The 22,092-nt window shown below is 35.7% G+C and overlaps 1 protein-coding gene across 1 annotated transcript in view; it reads left to right on the top strand.

The window, feature by feature from the left end:
• The window catches only part of LOC116174626 (follistatin-related protein 5-like), a 157,954-nt gene extending 143,515 nt beyond the window's left edge, over positions 1 to 14,439 (top strand). Inside the window, exons 2-6 of the mRNA XM_031492566.1 lie at positions 13,396 to 13,465; positions 13,524 to 13,742; positions 13,867 to 14,039; positions 14,092 to 14,202; positions 14,254 to 14,439. Of these exons, the coding sequence (XP_031348426.1) occupies positions 13,547 to 13,742; positions 13,867 to 14,039; positions 14,092 to 14,202; positions 14,254 to 14,439 (666 nt within the window). The 5' untranslated portion in view covers positions 13,396 to 13,465; positions 13,524 to 13,546. The remainder of the gene's footprint in view (positions 1 to 13,395; positions 13,466 to 13,523; positions 13,743 to 13,866; positions 14,040 to 14,091; positions 14,203 to 14,253) is intronic.
• The last annotated feature ends 7,653 nt before the right edge of the window (positions 14,440 to 22,092 follow it).

Raw genomic sequence — 22,092 nt, 5'->3', positions numbered from 1 at the left:
AGGGAATAAGAACAAAACCCTTTAGCGTTCATTATGTAAACTAAGTGAGGACTCCTACGAGACGAAGCTAAAACACCCGGAACGTAATAATTAACATGTTTCAACTACTACGAAATATCACTTGCAGTTTTATGTCATGCGATTGATTAAGTTCGCGGAAGAGGGCACACAATTGCAAAAAGGGTAAATTAATGTTAAGGTAACACGTAAATTGCTTTAATAGGAAGAGCACAAAGATATGCGAATAGTAGGTACTTTGGCGAAGTAATATGCAAGCTTCAAGGTAAAAGCTCATTCAGCTTATGTTAAAAGCCACGGAGCAACACCTTTTGTAACGTAAGGTATCCTTAATCTTGTGCACGTCGTTGTCTTCATCCCTGTCTCATATGAAAATCATAAATAGAGTCAACGACGGGAAGCTCTCCGTAAGACTAAAGGTATTCAGCTCGGGGAAGTAGGTATTTTGATGTATTAAGCGTCACGTACTTTACGTTAGCGTTGCATGCAAACTTAAATAGAAGTTATAAAACCCCGCTAAATGTACAAGAAGAAAAATGGGGAGCGCGGAACCCTCGGCAATAGTGCAAGGGCTCCTGCAGTGATCCCGCGTTATCTGACAAAGTTAATTGGACGAGGGAGATATAGGAACATATAAAATCCAAATAGAACCAAATTACAACAAGAATCACCGCCTCGCTTACCGCCTGATTATTTTTCTCCCCCTGTTGCGGAAAAGTGGCTGCTGCATCTTTTATGCCCCGCCATATTACGAAATGATATACGTACCTTTATTATTTGTACTACACGATACGATTCTCTTCCAAAATTGAAACTGCACGTGGCGTTATTACTTTTTTTGTAATTTGGAGAAGAGGACGCGCCTAATGGAAGGTAACGTTACGTTAGGCCCTCGGGATTTTTAATTCGAAAAAAACCGCACGTTAAATTTCTTTGTAACGGACGTAATTACGGCTACAGTACCGCACTTTCGCAATATGTGCTTTTGTTGTTTAACTTTTTATTGCGCCTTTATGTAAATTGAGGACGTCTCTAATCGATGTGATATTTACCGCATTAACATTCGCTTACAAAGGCATTATCTCCACCTTGACAATAATTTCATCTTTCGACCCCTCTAAACAGTGTGGTAAGCGTAGATAAGCTTCGGGTGTATAACGCGGTAGTCTATTGTTCAGTTAACCATGTAAGCATACTCTTTTCTCTTACAAAATTCCCGCGAGAGCAATCTAGTTTGATGCCCCTTCTTCTGTATTTAGTACACTGTGCAATTTACGATGGGTCGCGCTACTTTCGAAGGTTCTCACAGAAAAATCTTGTCAATACACAAAGGTGGTAATATATTTGAAAAAACCAAAACTGATTTCAAAGCCAGCTGTGCATTTTGTGAAAACAGGTGAGAGTCGCCAAAAGAGTAAAACGGGATGTGTTAAAAATAAATGCAATAAAAATGTCTTTTGCAACCACAATTGTGGAAAAATAACCCGACCGCAGAGAGCACTGCAACCCCCCCCCCCCAGTCTATTAGGCTAGAGTGCTTCACCTTAGATACCAGTTGCCACCAAGACCCCGGTTATTTCTAGTTGGCCTTGATACCTCAATATTTCCAGGAAATTTGACCCCGTTCACTGCAGACAATAAATACCAGTTTTCACATGCAAGTTCCATTTTCCTATTTAAGTTTTTTTACGTGTGATTCCTATACGGTGGTGGTCACTTTCTTTTCTAACCTACCCTTAACCTCAAATTTTATACACCGAAGAACATCCCTTCATAGCTAACAAACTGGGAGGAATATTTTCATTTAAACTGACAGTACAGTTTCAAAAGTCATACATGAGTTCAAACATGATTACTTTATACAATACCAGTCTGTCCCATTCAGTCAATTTTAAATGATCGATTTCTTTAAAAATTTTCCTGAATAATTTCAATCAAATTTTACACATTTTTAAGAACCGATCGTTATTTTTTATACAAATCAAAACACATTCACTTATAGTCCAGTCAAGTTAGCCCGAAAAGTAGGGGCAGTTACCCTTGCCCCAAGAATGAAAATTTACATGAACGTTAGGGATACCATTATAGTGAAATGTGTGCAAAAAATTGTATTCAATGTGAAAGTTCGCAAAATAGTTATTTATATAACAAGAGCGCATTGAGACTGAAGGTATTTTGAGACTGAAGGTATTTTGACGAGGCGAAGCCGAGTTAAAATATCAGTCAAATGCGCGAAATAACTTCGCGCTAGCGTTATATACGATATTTTTTCTACAACTGAACCGATTCTTAATTAAATTTGCTGTTTAAGTTCAACTTTGTCACGTGCGCGAAATACTTTTTTTCACTGTTGATGATTTCGCGCACGTTGTCAAGAGCAACCCTACTTATTAATTAACCGTTTCAAAATCTAGTACTTCGCGTTTCGAAATTCGTCAGAAAATGACAGGTTTTTTTGACAGTTGTAGAAAAATGGGATTTTTGGATTTTTAAGCGAAACGGTTAGTTTTATGGTAAAAATAGTTCAGACAAAAATTTTAAATCTTCAAAAATTTACTAAAGTTGTATTCCCTATATTAGGCACACGCGAGGGCACACGTTTCCACGCCACCTGTGAGGTAGTGTACTTTACAGGTTTTTTTAACGTGGTTTCCCCAGTAGGCCTACTCCACGATCTATTTCATTTAATCCTACTAGAATAAAAAGTATTCTCTTTCAATTTCCTTTTCTTCGTTTTCTTTTTCTCCATATTATTTTTCTTCTTCTTCTTCGTCTTCATCCTAAGTTGACGTAAATTGTTCAAACACCAATACATCAGCTGTTTCATCGCCAATGTAAGCAATCTTCTTCTGTTGGATATTCAAAATTTGAGCACGAGTGGCCTTGACAACTGGTGCATGCTGGTGAACAAAATAAACCTACTTTTTTACAGCTTCGAATTACACCCCCTTTTGCAGTTGCAAAAAATAGTATTAAGGAGCTTTTCTGATGCAGGTAGAAGTAGTGTGTGGATTTAGTTCCAATACATTATCAATTAGTTTTTTTTGACCGGCCTACTAATTATAGCGTTTTCTAGAGGCGATGGTTTCCCTATGGTACTTTCTTGAAGTGATAGTACCTTAAATCTGGACAATACACCATGGGCCCTAGATCTCCTGTAGGACTACTGATGAAGTTTTCTATACCTCTTCTTACGCAATTGGTCGGACATTGAATCGACTACTTTTATCGTCTACTCTCAACCAAGTTCACGCTCTCGCAGTATAATCTATTAACAGCTCACTCCAAAGCCAACCCGAAACTGACTTAACTTGTTTCTTGAAACTTTCGCTTTCAAAATGTTTGAAACTTGTCAGTCGCCGGAAAAGTTCGCTCGTACCTTTATAATTTTTGGATAGTTCTAGATGCGAAATGTACCACTTGCTAGTTTTACCGAAAAAGTTTTTTTACTGAATTTCCACGATCTTTTCTGAATGCGTTTACGAAACGTCTGGTTAATTTGCCTTCTACCGACCCTGCTGCGTTTGCTACATTATTCACTGCCTTTCGTAATATTTATTTACTAACCTAACATAAGCTTCCATATACATTCTCACTGACTGATGCGGTTTTATCTCGTAGATTGATTTTAAAATGCGCCACGAACAACACTTCTGAACTCGCATATTTACATTCCTACGATTTTGACTGACGCTAACTTACTTTTTTACTTGAATTCCCAAAAGACTCCTCGCGAATTAAAGATGAACCTTGCTGAGTGCCCAAAAAATCTATTATTTCGAACCACGCACTTGACGCTCTCGTGGTCCAAAACTGAACGCCCTACTCTCTCTCCTGAACGTGCTCCTACTTTTTTTAATTTTCTAACACGCCTACAAAATAGTGCTTATAGGTTGAATTGGCGATCTTTAATCGTTTGAACCCATGCCTTCATTTCCTTACCCCAATCAAAGGCCATCTATCAAAGCACACAGCAGTTTTAAGGATGAAAATTCAGCGCTTTACACTCTGCTCTGCTAGATCCGTATGAGTATTCCCGAATTAGCGGTTTAGGTCACGTAAAAGTCATTAATATTGTGTTACCGTATCCGGTAGCCAATGACTCACAAAATATAGATCGCGAAATTCACTCAGAGGTCATTGACATTGAAATTTTGAGAAATTTTAACTAAACAGCATTCTAATGGAAATTATTAACACTCAATATCTAAAATTGAGCTACCCTAAGGAAACCATACAAAAAATAGAAAAAAAAACCCAATTGAGGGGCTCCCGTTACAAACACAAATGAGTTACTTGACATAATATTGAAGTGAATCAAGATGTTGTCAAATGGTCCAAGGTCACTATAAGTTTCGATGCAAAATCCAAGACTTCCAAGCTACTTCATTTGCAGATCTATGGTCTTGAGCTGATTTGGGACGTAAACGCATATTTGCCGCCTGCTTCACGTGCACAATTTATGATTCATTCACATCAATCTTGCCAAACCACTAATGTCACTCACCCTCCAAAACTGCAGCGCTGGGGTTGTGGCTGACTAGCCGATGTTAACTCGCCTTTTACAAGAAGTAGGGTTATTTGTTTCTCGCTTTTACAGCTACACGGTTAAATAAGTACAAAAGTAAATACTATAAAATATCAACAAATTCTAACGAAAATTTACAAAAAAATTGAATTGAAGGAAATACGTTCCCGGGCTCCCGTTACAACTAATATACACAATAACGAAATGATGACGCTAACGCGCTTGTATTGGACTACGCAGACAGTCTATAACCACGCAATCGAGCGTACTTATAATCGCTCTTTTTCATGAACGGTCGAGGGTGAAATGGAGGTACTTTATCAATACTTACAGTTTAGCGGCCCTCGCCGGATATCATATCTGCGATAGGTGGATATTTCGGGGAGAAGGTCAAGTAAGCGTCGTTTTGCGGCATGTTGTTTTCCTGATTTCGTTATCTGAACTTTACGTTGTCGCCAGCTGATGTAACTAGTATCAAGTTTTTCATTCCATTGTAATATTTGTAATGGAACCCGCTAGCAAAGTGCTTTGAGCTTAATTGTATTTTATCTACTTGTTTTTACAACGCACGTATTTTCCATTCACCATTCAATAGACCAATCTAGCAAGTGGCGGTGGGACCATAGTGTCCAATCCATGCATTTACTATAGGAAACGGATAAGCGTCTTTAAGAAGTCTCGATAGTCGGTACTCCAAGGACTGTCGGATAATCCAAGGTGCATTTGTCTGCTGTTAGGTGAAGTTTTTATTTTTACCCGAAATTATGCGCCCAATGAGGTACAGCATTAAACTTTCATTATAAATTGTGTAGCAACATCAACCTACTCTATTAATCATGAGACAGTCGGACGGGTTAAGAGTAAATTTCTGTAACAGAATCCCGAGAGTAAAAAATAAGGGCGACGCATAGAAGCTTGAGTACATATTTTTACAAATTATCTAATGTACTACCCCAGCGCGTATATGAGTAATGACCCCAAAACGAAATTCAGAAGCTGTTCGTTTCGTCTGACATTTCAATTTTTCAGGTATTGCATTACTTTTTCCAATTCTTTTTTTTCGCCTTCAAAGAAGCTACTAAACACGGCGTTCTTTTTATATGTCATCATTTATAATAACACAACGTTTGCGGTTGCGCGTTTAATAAATCAAGGTCTGTAAGTAGTTATGCATTATACAATATGAAATAGGAGGGGCATCAGTCATTAGAAAAGTCAATAAGTTATATTCCTAATGGATTAATATCGGTTTCATAACTTTGGCTTGCACAAACCTTGACTTGACACGCCAACACACTACACGCGCACAAACGGTGATCATCTCGTAAACCTTTGGGTTGATATTTTTATTAAGATTGTGAAAAATGTAGGGCTTTTCCCGCAATTTTTTGTTGTTGAAGACGCTTAATTAAGGTGCCCTCTAGCGATTTTTATTAATTCCATGATGTCGTACCTGGGGGGCTTAATAACGCCACCTTACCAGATTGAATTTTCTCGATTGCGAGAGGCGCAAAGTATGTAGATCCGGCCCTGGGTGTAGTGTGTACTGCTTATCGCATGCGCCACCACAAAATGATTAATAATAAAACATGATAAATATAAATCACATGCACAAAACAAGATAATTATCAAATACAGGTTAAAAGCAAGTTGCAAAACAGAAATAGTTGGATTACAAGCAGGTAACAAAACAAGGTAGTTGTAGGTTCAAATATGTGGAAATTAGTTAATCGAAACTCATATTGCACATAGATTCACAACCGAAGGGTTTTTGTTAAAAGGGTCCCGCCTCTAGGACGGGAAACTTGTCACTTTGGCGGGATATTCAAGCCGACAGTTGAGATTCGACGTCAAGCACCGTCTTAGATGTCGTCACTATTTTGGTTGCAATATGTCCCATCCCTGTGACTGTCCTACGACGTAAAGGGTTAGTTTACAAAGAGCAAGTTAGTGCACACATCAAGCAATTCGATAATTTTCACATTTTAAACAAATGACCAAAAATATACATTAAACTTTGGGTCAACGTATAACCATAAATTGAGCAAACATTTACACCAAAAATGCAAAAATTACTTGAACTATTACTTGAAACTAAAAGTTGAAACTAACTTCCTATAAAAAAAATTACATGTCAAATTCCCTTCAAACACAGAAAATTTAACTTACCTCCGATTAATAAGGGGGTTATTGAAAAATAGTGACAATGCTGCAACGGTTTAGAAGTAAATTGGTTCAAACTCCATATGACAACGCATAGAAAACTCATAAAAACGACTAATGCAACAGTTGGTAAGGAACATAGCCACTTAGTCACGTGTTTATCTAATTCAACTATATCCTCCACAATGAGGGATAAATGCTCAGAGTCGATCCAACTAATTCATACATCATTATGGTTAATCGCCATAATATAATAATACTTAAGATTTTGCAAATAAACTGACAGTGCAAACTTTCAGGCCATTGTCACTGAAGATCATCCTTAGATCACCTAAAAAGCCCAAAACAATTGAACTTTAACACAAAATTTACCTGTTAAGTTCCTATCTCGAAGTCAAATTCAGTTAAGATCGCACAACTTTAATCTTTGTGGTTTAAAACTTCCACTATTGTTCTTATTTACGGTGATGGTTTCTAAACGAGAAATCATGCCTTTTAAGTGAAAGTCATGAAAAAGTTTAATTCGGAACTCCGCTACTGCGTTAATTTTTAAACGCGACATAAAATTCACACTACGGTCATTCACAGTGGTTAACTTAACTGCGCTGACGGCTCGCGCAGCCTTCCTGTCGGTTCTTGACGCAGCATTCTTTTCAAAACCATTCCGTCCGAATTTACAGGTGGTCTACTTAACATTTGGGGTCGCTCAGTGTGAACGCTCTCGCGATTTAACGCAGGAAATGATTAGAAAAGCTTATGTTAATTTAAAATTAATTTTCTGTAATCGATATGAGGAAATTACTGCGACGGTCCTTGTTTAGATTTGGCCGACGTAAACAGAATTCAAAAAACCCAAAACTCTTGCTTGAGATTAATTTATGGTAGGTATAAGAAAATATGAACAAATTGGTTGAATATGGGAAATCGGCGATATGTACATTCTGTTGTTTTATATCATAAAATTGTCACGTCCAGAACACCACTTTATCTATACAATAAAATTGAATTTAACAGTAATTCTAGATTTGTTTCGTTAATTAAACTACCTTACCATAAAACATCGTTCTATGAAAGATCCTTTAGTTATCGTATGGCGAATACTTATAACGCCATTGATAACGTACTTAAAAAACTAGACACCTCTAGATTAAAAAAATTAATTCGCCAGACCATGTTAGACAGGCAATGTAACTATTTTAATTAATTAGTACTCCACATCATAGGAAGTATATTAACGCTTCCACAAAATTTTTTTTTAGTATTATTATTACTTGAGCCATAAATTGTGCCATTGTGTATTGTGTTATAATCTTTCCTGTAATAATTTGGGTTACTTTGATTTTGAAATATGTCATTTAGTTTATTTTGTTATTGTAATTGTGTGCATGTAACTTAATAAAAGACATTATTATTATTATGGTCGGTGTATCTTGTGAGAACTCAGGTCTAGCCTGGTTAACTAATCGCACGGATTAAAATCAAGTAACGATTAGTGTCTGTGTCTGGTGAAGTTATGTAGGGTCCTAAAAAAAAATGAAATAACTAAATAAATAAAATAAAAATTCACACACTCACATTGAAAATCTAGAGATAGTATGTAATTCATACTTACCAACATAGCTATTGATTATGATTATTATTATTATTATTATTATTAATATTTATTATGTATGTGTTTATTTATTTATTTATTTATCTATTTATTGTTCCTCTCTTGTTCTGGGCCCTCAACAGGCTTTCGCTCAATTACAGATAGTGACCGGCATAATGCTTTTTAGAGGTGCAGAAGCTTCTATACTACTCCGGTGTTTACCTTACGAATTAGGAAAACTGCAAGAAAACCTAACCGTGAGGAAACTAAATGGGAATTAGTAATATAAAGTAAGAAGGACGGTTAGAAATGTAATTTTAATTCAGATGTAAATAATAGTATATTATATACCGCGGGACTGAAGTAGTACTTTTAATCCCGAAGGTAAAGTTTATGGCCCGACCGAAGGGAGGGCCATAATTTACCTGAGGGATTAAGACCACTACTTCAGTCGCAAGGTATATACGATATTTTTCGAACTTCCGAAACTGAAACACTTAATATGTATGGAGTTAGAGAACGCGTTCTTTCAAAAAATCGCTGCTTAACAAGTTACCATAGGAACGTTGCGTTGGTACGACAAACCACAGCCGTCTATAATTACAAGCCATGCTGAGAAGTTTGGCAACGTTGTTCGAAAGTCAATCGGTGGGCCGATTTGGGCCGATTTAAGTTTTAATGGCGTCTTGTTGCTCCTGAAAAATGGCATTTTCCTTTCTCCTGTGTTTCGCCTTGGCGGTTTTAATATAGAAGAAAGAAAAAAAACCGACCCATTGATTGCCCTTGTAAGCGTACGGCACCTTTCCATACTCGTCCCATTTGGCAGACCATCCTGATTCTTTACTCAAAATTTCGGGGCAAATCTTGAAATATATGTTAAACATTAAAAATCGTGAAGTAAATTATACCTCATAATAAGCTAAGAATCCGGTTGCGTTGGTGTACTTTCCAGGATCGCCACCTCCAGCTTCTTTGTTGATGTATGTGCCCAAACTATAGTCATTGTTACTATTACTAAGAGTATATGTTCTGCCATAGTACGGAATTCCAACCACTAACTTTTTGGGTGAGCATCCATAATTAACCCATAATTCTAGTCCGTCTTAAAATTGTGCATATATATTATTTATTTACAAAAATGGATAATAACATTTTTATTTGACTTTAAAATTCGGAACGCTGCAAATTGGTAACTGCATCATAATGTGTTTTCCATTGAGATCTCCGAAATTGGTGAACTTCTGTCGAAAGATGTCGAAGTGAAGCACACGCTTGAGCACTTAATTTCGCCAAAAGGACAGTAAATCGCTGTGAATCAGCGAGGTTTTATCAACGACCAGATGTGATTCGGAATGGCAGACTTTAAGCCAGTCCCTACTCCAGTGGGTCTAGGTACGCAGCTTTTAAAGAGGGGAGCCCCATAGACTTCAAATTCCCGTACCGTGAACTCCTGGGAATAAGTTGAAAGGTTCCTTCAGAAAATCGATTTTACATGTCCGTGCTAGAATACCTGAAATACAAACTAATTGTATTTTTTCACGATAAACACTTACCGTACTTACGTACCACGTAGTGTGTAGGTCATATTTGAGCTTGTGCAGGTACTTTGAACCAATACAAGTGCTTGTAAAGGGTCCAGTAAGGAGTAGCCTGCTTTAGAGGTTATGACAACAAATCGATATATTTCGCTAAGCAACTTACCTGAATAATAATTCCTGTTCATCCCATACGGAGTAACACAAATTGTCGCAATCTCGCTCTATTAAAACAGGTAAATTGGATTATTACACCCAAAACACATATAAAATACACCCAAAATCTGTCAAGTTGAATTAGGAAATCGGCCTACCATGCAGTGTTGCCATAATTCTCAGCACGGCTTGTAATTATAGACGGCTATGGACAAAACCTATGCTTTGGCAACAAAAATAATTTGGAAACTGTCATTGCTAGTGTCATAATTTTGGTGGTAGGTGACAAAGGTGTATTTGATATTGATAAAAAGCAGCCAAACTAGGTAAAGAATTAATACCACCGAAATCCAAAAAAGTATATGAGCAGCAATACGATGCGTTTAAGAAGTGGTGCCGCATACACAATGTGGAACAACCTACTGAAATTGCCTCGTTAGTAATTTCATCCTTCCGGGATTTTCGTCCAAATTTAATCCCGGCGGGACAAAAAGTGACACTTCAGTACTTGTCATAACGGAGTGAAGTTGTCACTTTAGTCTCGGAAGTACGAAAAGTAACATTAATTTATACTGATTTACGTATGTATATTCAGGATGAGAAATTGAAGCGGGTTTTTGCGATCTAAATGAAAGCGAGGGGAGTTTGTTAAAGTACGTCTACCGCAACCGAATATTAAATGAAAAAAATGATTCAAGTCCTCGTGTGAGACCGAAAAGACTTCAGACTCCACCATCAATAAGATCTTGTCGGGAGCAACCATATTCCCTTTTCGGTGTTCACTTCCGACGTCCCATTCATCCGCAATTCGCGTTTGAAGTGTTGACTCCACCATCAGTAAGATCTCGTCGGGGGTTCCATATTCCCTTTGTCGGTACCCACTTCCGAAAAAGCTTATGTTAACGCGAGTTGAGTATTTAAATGATTCGTCTTTGTAATATCAGTGCTTATGAGGTACCTACTTGAATAGCGACGCGGGAAGTTGCAGTCGTGACTTTAAAATTCTAAAAAAAATTTATCAACACCCAACTTGAATTTATTTCCACAATAATATTGTACACCCTGTATATACAATATCATCAACAAAATTGTATTGGCATCCCTGGATGGGATTATCTTGTTCTGTGATATCTCCGTGACCGGTAGGCTGTCAGGTACATCAAGATGGCTTCGATCGGACAGTAAAGCTTTCACACGCCCTATACATAAAATAACTTCCACATTGTTACCTTACGAGATCAACAGAAAATACCGCGATATCTACAAAATATAATTGTAAATAGTAGGAAAGAAGCATTCGTTCAACGGCGTCACGCAGTCATGCCGTAAAGCTGCAGACGAGGAGTTACGTAGCATTTCAAAGGAAGAAAGTTAAGAAGGTTGAAAATTACCACGGCGGAATAATCAGCGATCATTCTGTGGCCGGTCCGTGTAGAACACAGCTGGAGGCCAATGTTGTTGTTTGCCTCGTCGTTTATTTGAACTAGCGTCGTAGTGCATTTCACAAAAAAAAACTACTGAAGAGATTTTTATTCCCAAGTGCCATATTAATTAAAGGCGATTTAAGCACCTACTTGCGTTTGGCATTAAGTTGATGTTTTTGGAAACGCTATCTGCTTGTAAAATTTTAGACTCGCGCCTGAAATTTATTAATGTATGAACTTTTTGCTGTTCGATTTATTTTTGTTATACAGAGTGTTTAAGAAACTACGAATTTTCTTTTAGCACCTGACGGTGATTCAGTATACATTGCATTTGGTTCATATATAAATAAAGTTGATTAATTTTCACATTTAATCGTCGTATTCAAATTATTACAACTTATTAAGTATCAAATAAAAAACCTTCAAATTATAAAGACAAGAATTTGTGAAGTGGTTTACTTTGCAAATGTGAAAAATAATCTAGCCAAATTACATAACATGAACCACGTCCAGTTTAATCAAGATAAAATCTTAACTCACGTCACACTTGGGATTTGCTAACTTTGCAAGAAATTACTCCACGTGGAGTAATTTGATAGATCTCAAGCGTTCTGATTGGACAAATAAGTTTTGATTGATGGGAAAGGCGTAAGTAAGAGGATGGATGTTAATCAAATAAGTAAAGTAGTACGAAGTTGGTTCTTTGAAGAGAGCCATCAGATAATTGAGATTAAGGTGCGGGAGAATTCGCGTCGAAATGTGAGCGTATTAAATTTCTTAAATCGTAAGTCACAGTCTATGACAACACCCAAACACTGTCTTTTACAATTAATTCAGTTGTATTAACCCTAACCTCCAATTGAGACTTAATCTGCTCTCTGATTCTAGACTGCCCAAACAGAATTACTGACGACTTAGCGGAATTGATTCGCAAACCATGGCTTTCAGCTGTTGTAATTGAACTGCATATGTCAGTATTCAGTATCTCATTTGTACGAATTGCATCATGGCTACTGAACTCATACTGGAGCAGTATGTCATCCGCATATTGATGAATTTTAGTCTCAGTTAAACTTTTGTGGAAATTAAAGGTATATAATATAAAAAGTAATGGACCAAGGACAGGTCCTTGCGGCACACCAGCCGTTATATGAGCCAAAGAAGATTTTTCCCAGCAATCATAACAAGTTGCGTTCTATTTTCCAAATAATTGGGAATAAGCAAAGCATGATGATGCAATGCTGATTAATAAACTAATATCTGTAATCATTACCGTGCTGAAAAACCGAAAAGGGAACCAACGTAAACCCGACGACTCGCGTCTGTTTTTATCGCAGACCACGGTATTCAAAACCGTCTGGCTGTCGCCATTAAATCTAACTGAAATTATCGCGAGCGTAAGCTCACATCTTTACCTGTAGTTAAGTTTAGCTACTATTGCAGAATATAAATTAAAAGTTATAAATAAAGAGCAAACGTCCTCTATATTTATACTTGTGTTGCCTTGTAAACATTTTCTTTTAATATCGGTTAAAAAGTAATAAACTTAATTGCTTTCTCAGCCAAGCTCAAAATACACTCAGATCGACTTCATCCCAGTTTGCTACGTGACAGTAAACAAGATTATCCTATACAAATAGGATAAACAATATTCCGAGAACGCCCAAATAGAATTAATTACAACGCGCTCTAAAGCTTTAGAGGTTAAAAATTGCGACAATTCGAGTCATTTCACTTTAACTGTAATTGAAGTCGAACAATACGCCCTAATATCTCTTCGTGTTACCCCTGAATTTGAATAACGCACATTCTCTACTGTGAGGTGGCAGTAAACCCGCTAGTTACAGGCCATACAAAAGCTTCTTACTAATATGTACCAGCTCGGAATTAAATTAGGTTTTGTGTTTGAAATATTCGAGTCTGTACGCTTGTTTTTTAGGCATTAATTAGTACAGAAACTGTAAATTAATTTTGTTACAGAGATCGAGGCACCACAGAGATTCCCTTTCGATTTCGTCTTCAACAACACATATCACCCTATTAGAGACAAGTAAGTAACTTCGGCTCCCTTACATTGACCTATTGAGGGTTTGCTTTGCGTTCATCAGGCCCATGCTTAGTGCACTACTGTATGAAAGGACACGAATGCACACTCACAGAGGACGGTGAAGCGAAATGTGTATGCCAAAGACAGTGCAATGTGCATCATAAATTGGTGTGTGGTTCTGATGGACACATCTATCCAAATCACTGCGAGCTGCACAGAGCAGCCTGCCTTACTAACACCGCTATCAGCATAGAGCGCGGGGTGCACTGTGTTAAACACGGTATGTAAATGGAACAACACAATCTGTATCTACGATTTAATTTATAATAATGTATGCAAATTAGTTTTGGTTTGTTTAATACTGAGAGTGGCAATGTTCTATCACTCAACTACGGATGTTACAGGGAAAGGGTGGGCCCCAACACTGGAGCATACGAACCTATATTTTAATCAGTTAGCAACAACAACACCCACAAACTTAGCTCTAGAAGACGACAACACCACAATTGAACCTTCGCGACCCACAGAAGATAACTTAATTACCTCTAATGCGGAAGAAACAACAATCTCATCAACTGTAAGCGTAAACAGCGAGTCCTTAATACTAAAAGATAAAAAGAAACTTCTAGGTCTCGACGAACACTTTTTCAAATTTAGACGCGGAAATCGATAACGAAATTAACGTCGATATCGAAGAGAGCAAGAGGGGCTGCTCCATGCAGGAGTACGAGATAATGAAAGTAAGGGAAATGCGATTATTTTGGTAATTTTACTTCCATCGCCGTTTTTAGGATAATCTGTTGCTTTATAATCACGCCCGCCTCATGTCTCAGGATAATCACAGTAAAGATTATCTAGTTTCGATAATGTTCTCGCACTACGATCAAAATAACAATGGCAATTTGGAAATATCGGAATTAAAAACGGTAAGTAAGATTAAAATGGGTTCGCTAATGGGCTGTGGGAAAAAATTTTAAAGCGGCCATCGGCCGGAGAGCGTATGCATTACCCTTCCATTTAAAAGCGGGCAGTTTGAGGGTATTATCCAGATCACCGTGCGCGAAACGAATGCAATGAATACTGGACGTTTATTCGATTGTAAATCTCCATAGTATTACCACAGACAAAATACTACAGACGGCTCATGAGATATACGAAATGTTTGCGCTGAAAAAACATCCGTCTGCTAGCGCTACTGCCGTAAAATGTTCAAATGCTTAGCTCGTAAATGCACTTTTTCATCGTAAACGAATGGTTGGAAACTGTACTGTAATACTGTTAAATAAATATGAGAAGGCATGCGTAATTTAAATGATTTAAAGAAAAGAATATCATATTTCCTTAAGTCAAAACACTTTATCTGTAGGTCAGGATATCCCATCTCAGGTGCATATTATAATTACGAAAGTTAGGACATTTGCAAATAAATTTTCTCGTTATTTTTTTACGGATACGAATTACAACGGAATGACACCATTTATTCAAAAATACATTTTCATGAGGTGGGCCATTTTCGCTGAGACGGAGCTCCTCCGTTTTTGCATTGTGTAACCATTTATTGTGGGATGCCGAATATGAACTTTGAATTAAGGTTTAAAGGGAATCGCATTACTTAACCGTTAAGGGATATAAAAAAAGACACTAACACTTGAACAGTTCATATACACCTTTTCTTTTCATAAAGACGTATTTTTGTGTTTTAAATAGTCTATTATTACAATTATTGTTTTAAATACCTAGATACTTGTTAATTATAAAAATGGCCAAAGCAGGAAATATTTGTCAATACTTTCAATGTGGTGTTTCAAAACGAGTGGAACCCAATCTAAAAATGTATGGATTTCCTTTTAAGGATGAAAACCTGTGCCGCGTTTGGGTTAATAATGCTGGTTAGTCCTTCTTGTTTCATTGATAGTATGAACTATTACCAATTAATGCTGCTATGAAGTTCGCCGTGAAAAATTGGTGGTTCGAAAATGAACGAATGGTATCTAATCCTTAATTCAAACGAATTGTTGTGTCGCAACTACTCTACGTGGCGAGATATACGAGAATCGAATGTTATATTATCGAAAATACTATACGCAGTTAACGCAGCGCAGTTTAAGTAAACGGCATAAAAAATTCGCTATGTGTAATGTGTGTATCAATTTCGTTTGCAGAACCGAAGATAACTTTGTCATTTGTTAATGTTTGTTGAGGTTGAGGTTTTCAGGTTTCACTTTCTCATTACTGCGTGACTTATTTCCTACTTTTAAGTTTTAAATGTTGCACATATAAAAGCTTGCCGACATTGTTCTTAAATGTCATCGATTTCGATGCAAACAATCTAATTTTGAGCTTTGCTGGTTTGTGATACCTACATTCAATTTAGAAGAAGGGTATATTAATCGCCGGAGGTTTTCCGAAATCATTTCGGTATACTATGATGAAGTTGACCGGCTGTGATTTTCTGGAACCGGATTTTCCAGAAACGGGAGAGATACCTTGAATCATCCAAACAAGTTTTGCTACACTGAATTCTGAAGAAGGTAATTCATTTATCTTTGGGGATTTATGCAGAATTTGTTTGGGGCTCTCAGCTCTCATCAAGTTGAACAGGTAGGTACCTTATACATTTTCGAATCGCCCATTTTTGGTGACCAACTTCACGGTGGCCCAATTATATACAATCATCAAATAAATCTTCCCTATAGATAAAAAAGCACGTCTTTACAGGGGCTACACATCTGATTCCACTGTCACCGAATTCATTAAAAAATAAAAAAATCTGTGAAAAACATTTCCGATTGGAAGACTTCACAAAATCTTCCAAAGAAAGGCTCATTAAAGGCGCAGTGGTAGAATCCAAATTAACCGGATAAAATCGTAAATTGGTAAATACATCAATATGAAAGGAACGGTATTTTGTGAATTTTATCACCTTTTTGTGAAATTGATATCGGTTGTTGTAAAATAAGTATTTTCAAATGACTTTGGACACATTTAATTATATTGAGAATCAAATAAACAAATATAGAAAACGAGCTCCTGGGTATGGCTGTAGCATGTGCAAAACCAAATTTTAATCCTGATGTTAGTTTTGCTTTTATTTAAAGTGTAATTGTATGACATTTCATTTAATTGCTTCCATAAATATGAAAGTTGGCACTGCGCATGCGCAAAACCAAATTTTGAAACTGGCGTTAAATTTGCTTTTATTCCAAGTGCCCATGTATCAAATTTCATTTAAATACCTTCATAAATAAAAAGTTTGCAATTCAGTTTATAAATGGTCGAGATGCGAAAAGGGCATTGTGAATATTGATCGATTAGGCTCAATTTTTGGAATTGCGTTTTATATAGCTAAATCTATATGCATATTGAATTTCATGCAATTCGGTTCATAACTCACAGAGATGTCAAAAGGGGCTTCCTTATTTTTTGGGCTACATTGCCAATTCACGAACTCCGATCTACAAATTTGATAAAAGAATCCCTGTACTAAATTTTACTGTCATCGGTCCATTCGTTATCGAGATATCGTGCTAACGGACGAACTAGGGAATGCAATACCGGGATCCCGCGGGATTTGCGAGACTGAGAAATTTGTCGACCAAGGGACGACTCTTGTTTACTTTGTTAATGAAACTCATAACGGAGAAGTTATTTTTTAAATAATTGTTAAACTTTTTTCGTTAAAAATGTACCTACTATGATTTTTGAGGCACTTTAGTTCACCTTTTGTGCTTTACAGGTGAGGTTTTTTTGAGCTCTAAGTTAGGCTGAAGGTAATTTTTTGTTAAATATTGTGATAATTAGCGATTTGTTTTAATACAGACCGCACAGAATTGCTTATTTGCCAATTTATTTAAAATTTTGCGGAATCCCGCAAATACCGGGATCCCGCGGGATTAACTTCTAACAATCCCGCAAATACCGGGATGGAGATTTTGCTGCGGGATTGCATTCCCTAGGACGGACAGACACCGCAAAATTATAAACTCGCTAGGGCTCGTTAATAAAGCCATACTTCGCTTGCGATGACTGGTGATCAATCAAACTTGCTTGAATTTCAAACCATCGCCCAAAGTAGCATCGCATCGCATAAAATAAACGGAGGTTTGAATTTATCGCATCGCACAGCATTTCATCGCCCATCGCGCGATAGCCAGCTGTCTGAAAGTATATTAAAACGATCGTACGCCAGTATGGATTTTTTGAAATAACAAGCATTTACCGTACTTATTTTTCAAAACATTAAACCCATATTAAATAACAATTAGGTACCTATAGTAAATAATAGGTATTATTTCATCCTATATAGATATCAGATATTAACTCATTGAGGACATTAGGAATAACCAGCCGCTATGTTTAACAATTTTCTACTAGTTACAACCTTTGCAAATGAATAAACAAAGCTACAACTTGTTTGTGAGATTGTCGTACTATAAAGTGGAGTTCATTCACTACAAAGAATAAATGATAAACATTTTATCGCAGACGGTGTAACACTATACCTTTAGGTATTACCTATGTTATATAAATAAAAGATTTTTTTTCTCTCTTCTGCTATAGGAACGTTGCAGAAATCTTTCTAACTAAGAATGAACTTTAATTTTAATGTTTGGGTTTGAAACTGTACTAGAAAGTTAATTTGGATTTAACACACTTGGCGGTGAAATCCAAATTTCGCGCAGCATATTTTTACATGGCGTGATATATCTGGTATTTTAATCTGTATTTTATATCGTGTATGGTATTTTAATCTGGGCTAAAGGTAGTGTTACCATTACGCTGTCTGCGATAAAATGTTATCAATCTGACACTCTTTGTAGTAGATGAACGGAACTTATAGTAGGACAATCTCAAATCTGTCTTCTTTCTGGTTTATTCCCATGTAAATGTTCAGTATCATCAAAATCGTATTTAATAGTCAGGCGCCCTTAATGAGCCTTTCTTTGGACGATTTTGTTAAATCTTTTTCACAGATTTTTGTTTATTTTTTTAATGAATTCGGTGACAGTGCAATGTGCAATCCGATGTGTTCACTTTAACTACTACCATTGAATAAAGTTTCTTATTCAATGCTACTACTTAATTACGTACAACATTTTTTTAAATATATTATATACACATAATTCCACCACCAATGATATATCAAAAGCTCTAAATTGTCTCTGCAATGAATTAAAATAAAATTGTTTTTTGCTGACAATCCAAAACACATTTAGTTAACCATATTTTACAGATTAAGTGTAGGTACAGAGATTAGGATTTTCTCTTCTGTAAATTGAAACTCGCCAAAACGTTTTACGACATTATTCTTTAATATTTCGGACAGGACACAATAACTATTTACAATTTTGTTTTGAGATTTATCACTTTATAACCATGCACATGCTTTTTAAATAAATGGACAAATCTGCAACATCGTCTATTAGTTGATACGCTTCTTTCTTGAGTTTAAGGTGCTCCACAGCTTTGTCAAGAGGTAAGTGCCATGTTTTTTAAATCTTATGTATAACGCTAATGAGTAATGCGAGTCTGTACATACATTGATGTAGTTTGGCTAATATTGCAACAGTAATAACATTACATCGTAAATATTTTATATTTTTTTCTACTCATATTAAATAATATGTACAGGGTGTAAATCGAAAAGTGAAACATAGGCGTTTAACATGGGAAATTACTTTTTCTTTGCGCAAACGTTTCCTAATTATTTTACGCAAAAATACTTCAAACAAAAGTTATAGAGATATAAATTCTGCAACTAAATCATGTGAAATTATTATTCTGCTTCTTCTTGTACGCGAAAAAATTAATTATAAAGGTGCTGTTTTCAGGAGCTTTTAGTATAAGTAGCCATGGATTATGATAAAAGAAAAACAATTGCGTTTTTTTAACTGGCTACTTAGACTAAAAGCTCGTGAAAACAGAACCTTTATAATTAATTTTTTCGCGTACAAGAAGAGGTAGAATGATCGTTTCACATGATTTAGATGCAGAATTTATATCTCTATAACTTTTATTTTAAGTATTTTTGCGTAAAATAATTAGGTAACGTTTGCGCAAAGAAAAAGTCATTTCCCATGTTAAACGCCTATGTTCCACTTTTCGATTTACACCCTGTACAATACTGATGCGTTTTTAATTGAGAAAGTTATCCATTATTCAATAGGTTCTCATTATTCAACTGTTGTCAGCCAATCGTGTTCCGAGTTTGTCATTACTCTTCAGGTCACAATGTAGGGTTGTCTTGGAAACATTTATGAAGCAAAAATCAAGATCCCGAATCGCGTTAAATTCAGTTGTCATTAATGTCAATGAAATAAATTACGAGAAATCAGTTTTGTGCAAATTACATGAAAATGGACAGTGCGTGCTGTAATTATTTAATACAAGTATAGAAAAAGTATAGTATTTAACTCGTGAGAAAGGCATTCTTCACTCAGATAAATTTACGCCACTCGTCTTTGACGACTTCGTCGTCTTCGACTCATGGCGCAAACATTATCTTCGTGAATAATTGCCAACTTTCTCACTCGTTGAATAATATACTATTGTGAACTTTCGGCAAACAATGACATAAATAAGTATGTAATGTTTTAAGGCTTTCTAGAGACATTACTTTTGACCCAAATTGTACATAGCTGCACGTGTCAAAGTGTGCAAATTTGGTGTACACGAACTACCTATATCACATAAAATAAGACAAAGCGCATAACTGGCATAACATACTACATTAATCCAAAATGCGGTGGTCGATTTTATATTACTAGACTAAAATGCATTAAAATCATGAACATTAATAACGCATTTTACTAGTATAAGTTTTCAAAACGCATAGCATAGCAGAAAGTGAAAATTTTACAATTAATTAATTTAAATTACATTTAACCGCGTATCACATTATTAATTTAGGAAGCACTCGTGAAAAGATTTTCTTCTCAAAAGAAAATAATATCAATAAACTTAAATGCCAATTTTGAAATAAAACCTGAGCTTTTTTTTATTATTATTGGGCTACCCTGCATATTTTACGAGTTTTTAGTGCGTAGTGTAGACGTCACAGACGGACCAAAAAAGTGCGGACAATAGCGATTTTTCTTAAAAGAAAAATGCGCTAAAAATCATGATCAACACTACAATTTTCTAAATTTTGTTTAACTTTTTTTTTAAATTTAGTAGTAGTATTTTTTTAAATATTTGTAATTTTTTTTCAAGAAATTTAAAAATTTTGTTTTTGTTTAGATAAAAATTGTAGACGCTACAGTATACGGCAATTTTTAAATTAAATTTTTTATTGTAATATAAACTGCGTTTTAAATACTTAATAATTACAAAAATGTAATTAATGAAATTATTAACATTTATATTATTGTGCATTAATTTTTTTTTGTCACTATGTGCTATGATGCGTGCTTTCAGTAATAATTTATAACATTCTAATTTTAAAAAAATTATCTGTAATCTGGGAATATAAAACACCACTCGTATTAGTTTTTTTTTGTATTTTAACCTTAATCATAACATTTAACATTTTTAGTTTAAAATGGCAGAAGACAAATACAAAAAAATCGAAACATTATTTGTTCATTACGAAAACAATAAGGAAGAATTGATGTCTATAGAAGGAAAGGTTAATCCACCTACTCACGCTGTTTGGCAAAAAATTGCGAAGGAATCCAGTTACGCTTTTAGTTGCAAATACTTGTACACACTTATTGTTTGCAATAGACATAATTTCTTTGATCGATTGTGGCCTAAAGAAACTGAAAGCGAACATTCTCCTACGGAAGAAATTAACCTATCTAGTGACGTTTCAAATCCTTCTGAAGAAGAAATTAACACAATAAAATTTTCATTAACACTATCTGCTCAAGAGTGGTTAAATATTCAACCTGAACACAAAACATATAAAGATCGAAAATCGTATTGCGTGTTACCTTCTAATAAATGGACTAGTTTGATTGCATCGCATTTTTGGGATGTGACGAAATTGCAATGCACATTAATCTTCAAACGCTCAAAAGTTAGAGAAACTGGTACGTACTTGTCACTATATGGTTATTGCAAAAACTGTAAATCCGGTTTGATTGGCAAATTGATGAAAAAACCCTCTAGTAGTAGTAGAGTAGTAATATCCTGTGACTATGTAGGAAACTTTGATTTATGTAAAAGTACTTTAAAACGCCCTCTACGAGGTATTGACAGAACGACGACAGCAAAATTACTGATTTCGAGTAAATCAACAGCCAGTGGGTACCGTAAGTTACTAGCTAATCAACTAATGACATATGATGACAATGAACCTAGCATTTTACCAACAGAAAAAGCTTTACGGGATGCCATGTATGAAGAAAGACAAAAAAACCGAAAATTTGGAGATCCTATCAGTGCAATATATACAATGAAATACATACATCCTTACAATAATTATATTAAAGACATAGGGCTGGACAGATTTTTTGTACATTACTGGTCCACTTCACAAATTCATGTTTTTAATCAGTACTGTAAGTCTTCCAAGTACGCTAAAATTTCTATTGATGCAACAGGAGGGTTAGTGAAAAAAATTGTTAAACCAAATAAAGAAAAATCGAAAGCGTTGTTATTGTACGATGTAGTTGTAAACGATCCAA

Source organism: Photinus pyralis, unplaced genomic scaffold (genome assembly GCF_008802855.1).
Source record: "Photinus pyralis isolate 1611_PpyrPB1 unplaced genomic scaffold, Ppyr1.3 Ppyr1.4_LG6, whole genome shotgun sequence".
Classification (NCBI taxonomy): Eukaryota; Metazoa; Arthropoda; class Insecta; order Coleoptera; family Lampyridae; genus Photinus; species Photinus pyralis.
The sequence above is the reverse complement of the archived record's forward strand: the minus strand, read 5'-3'. Positions and strand labels throughout refer to the sequence as shown.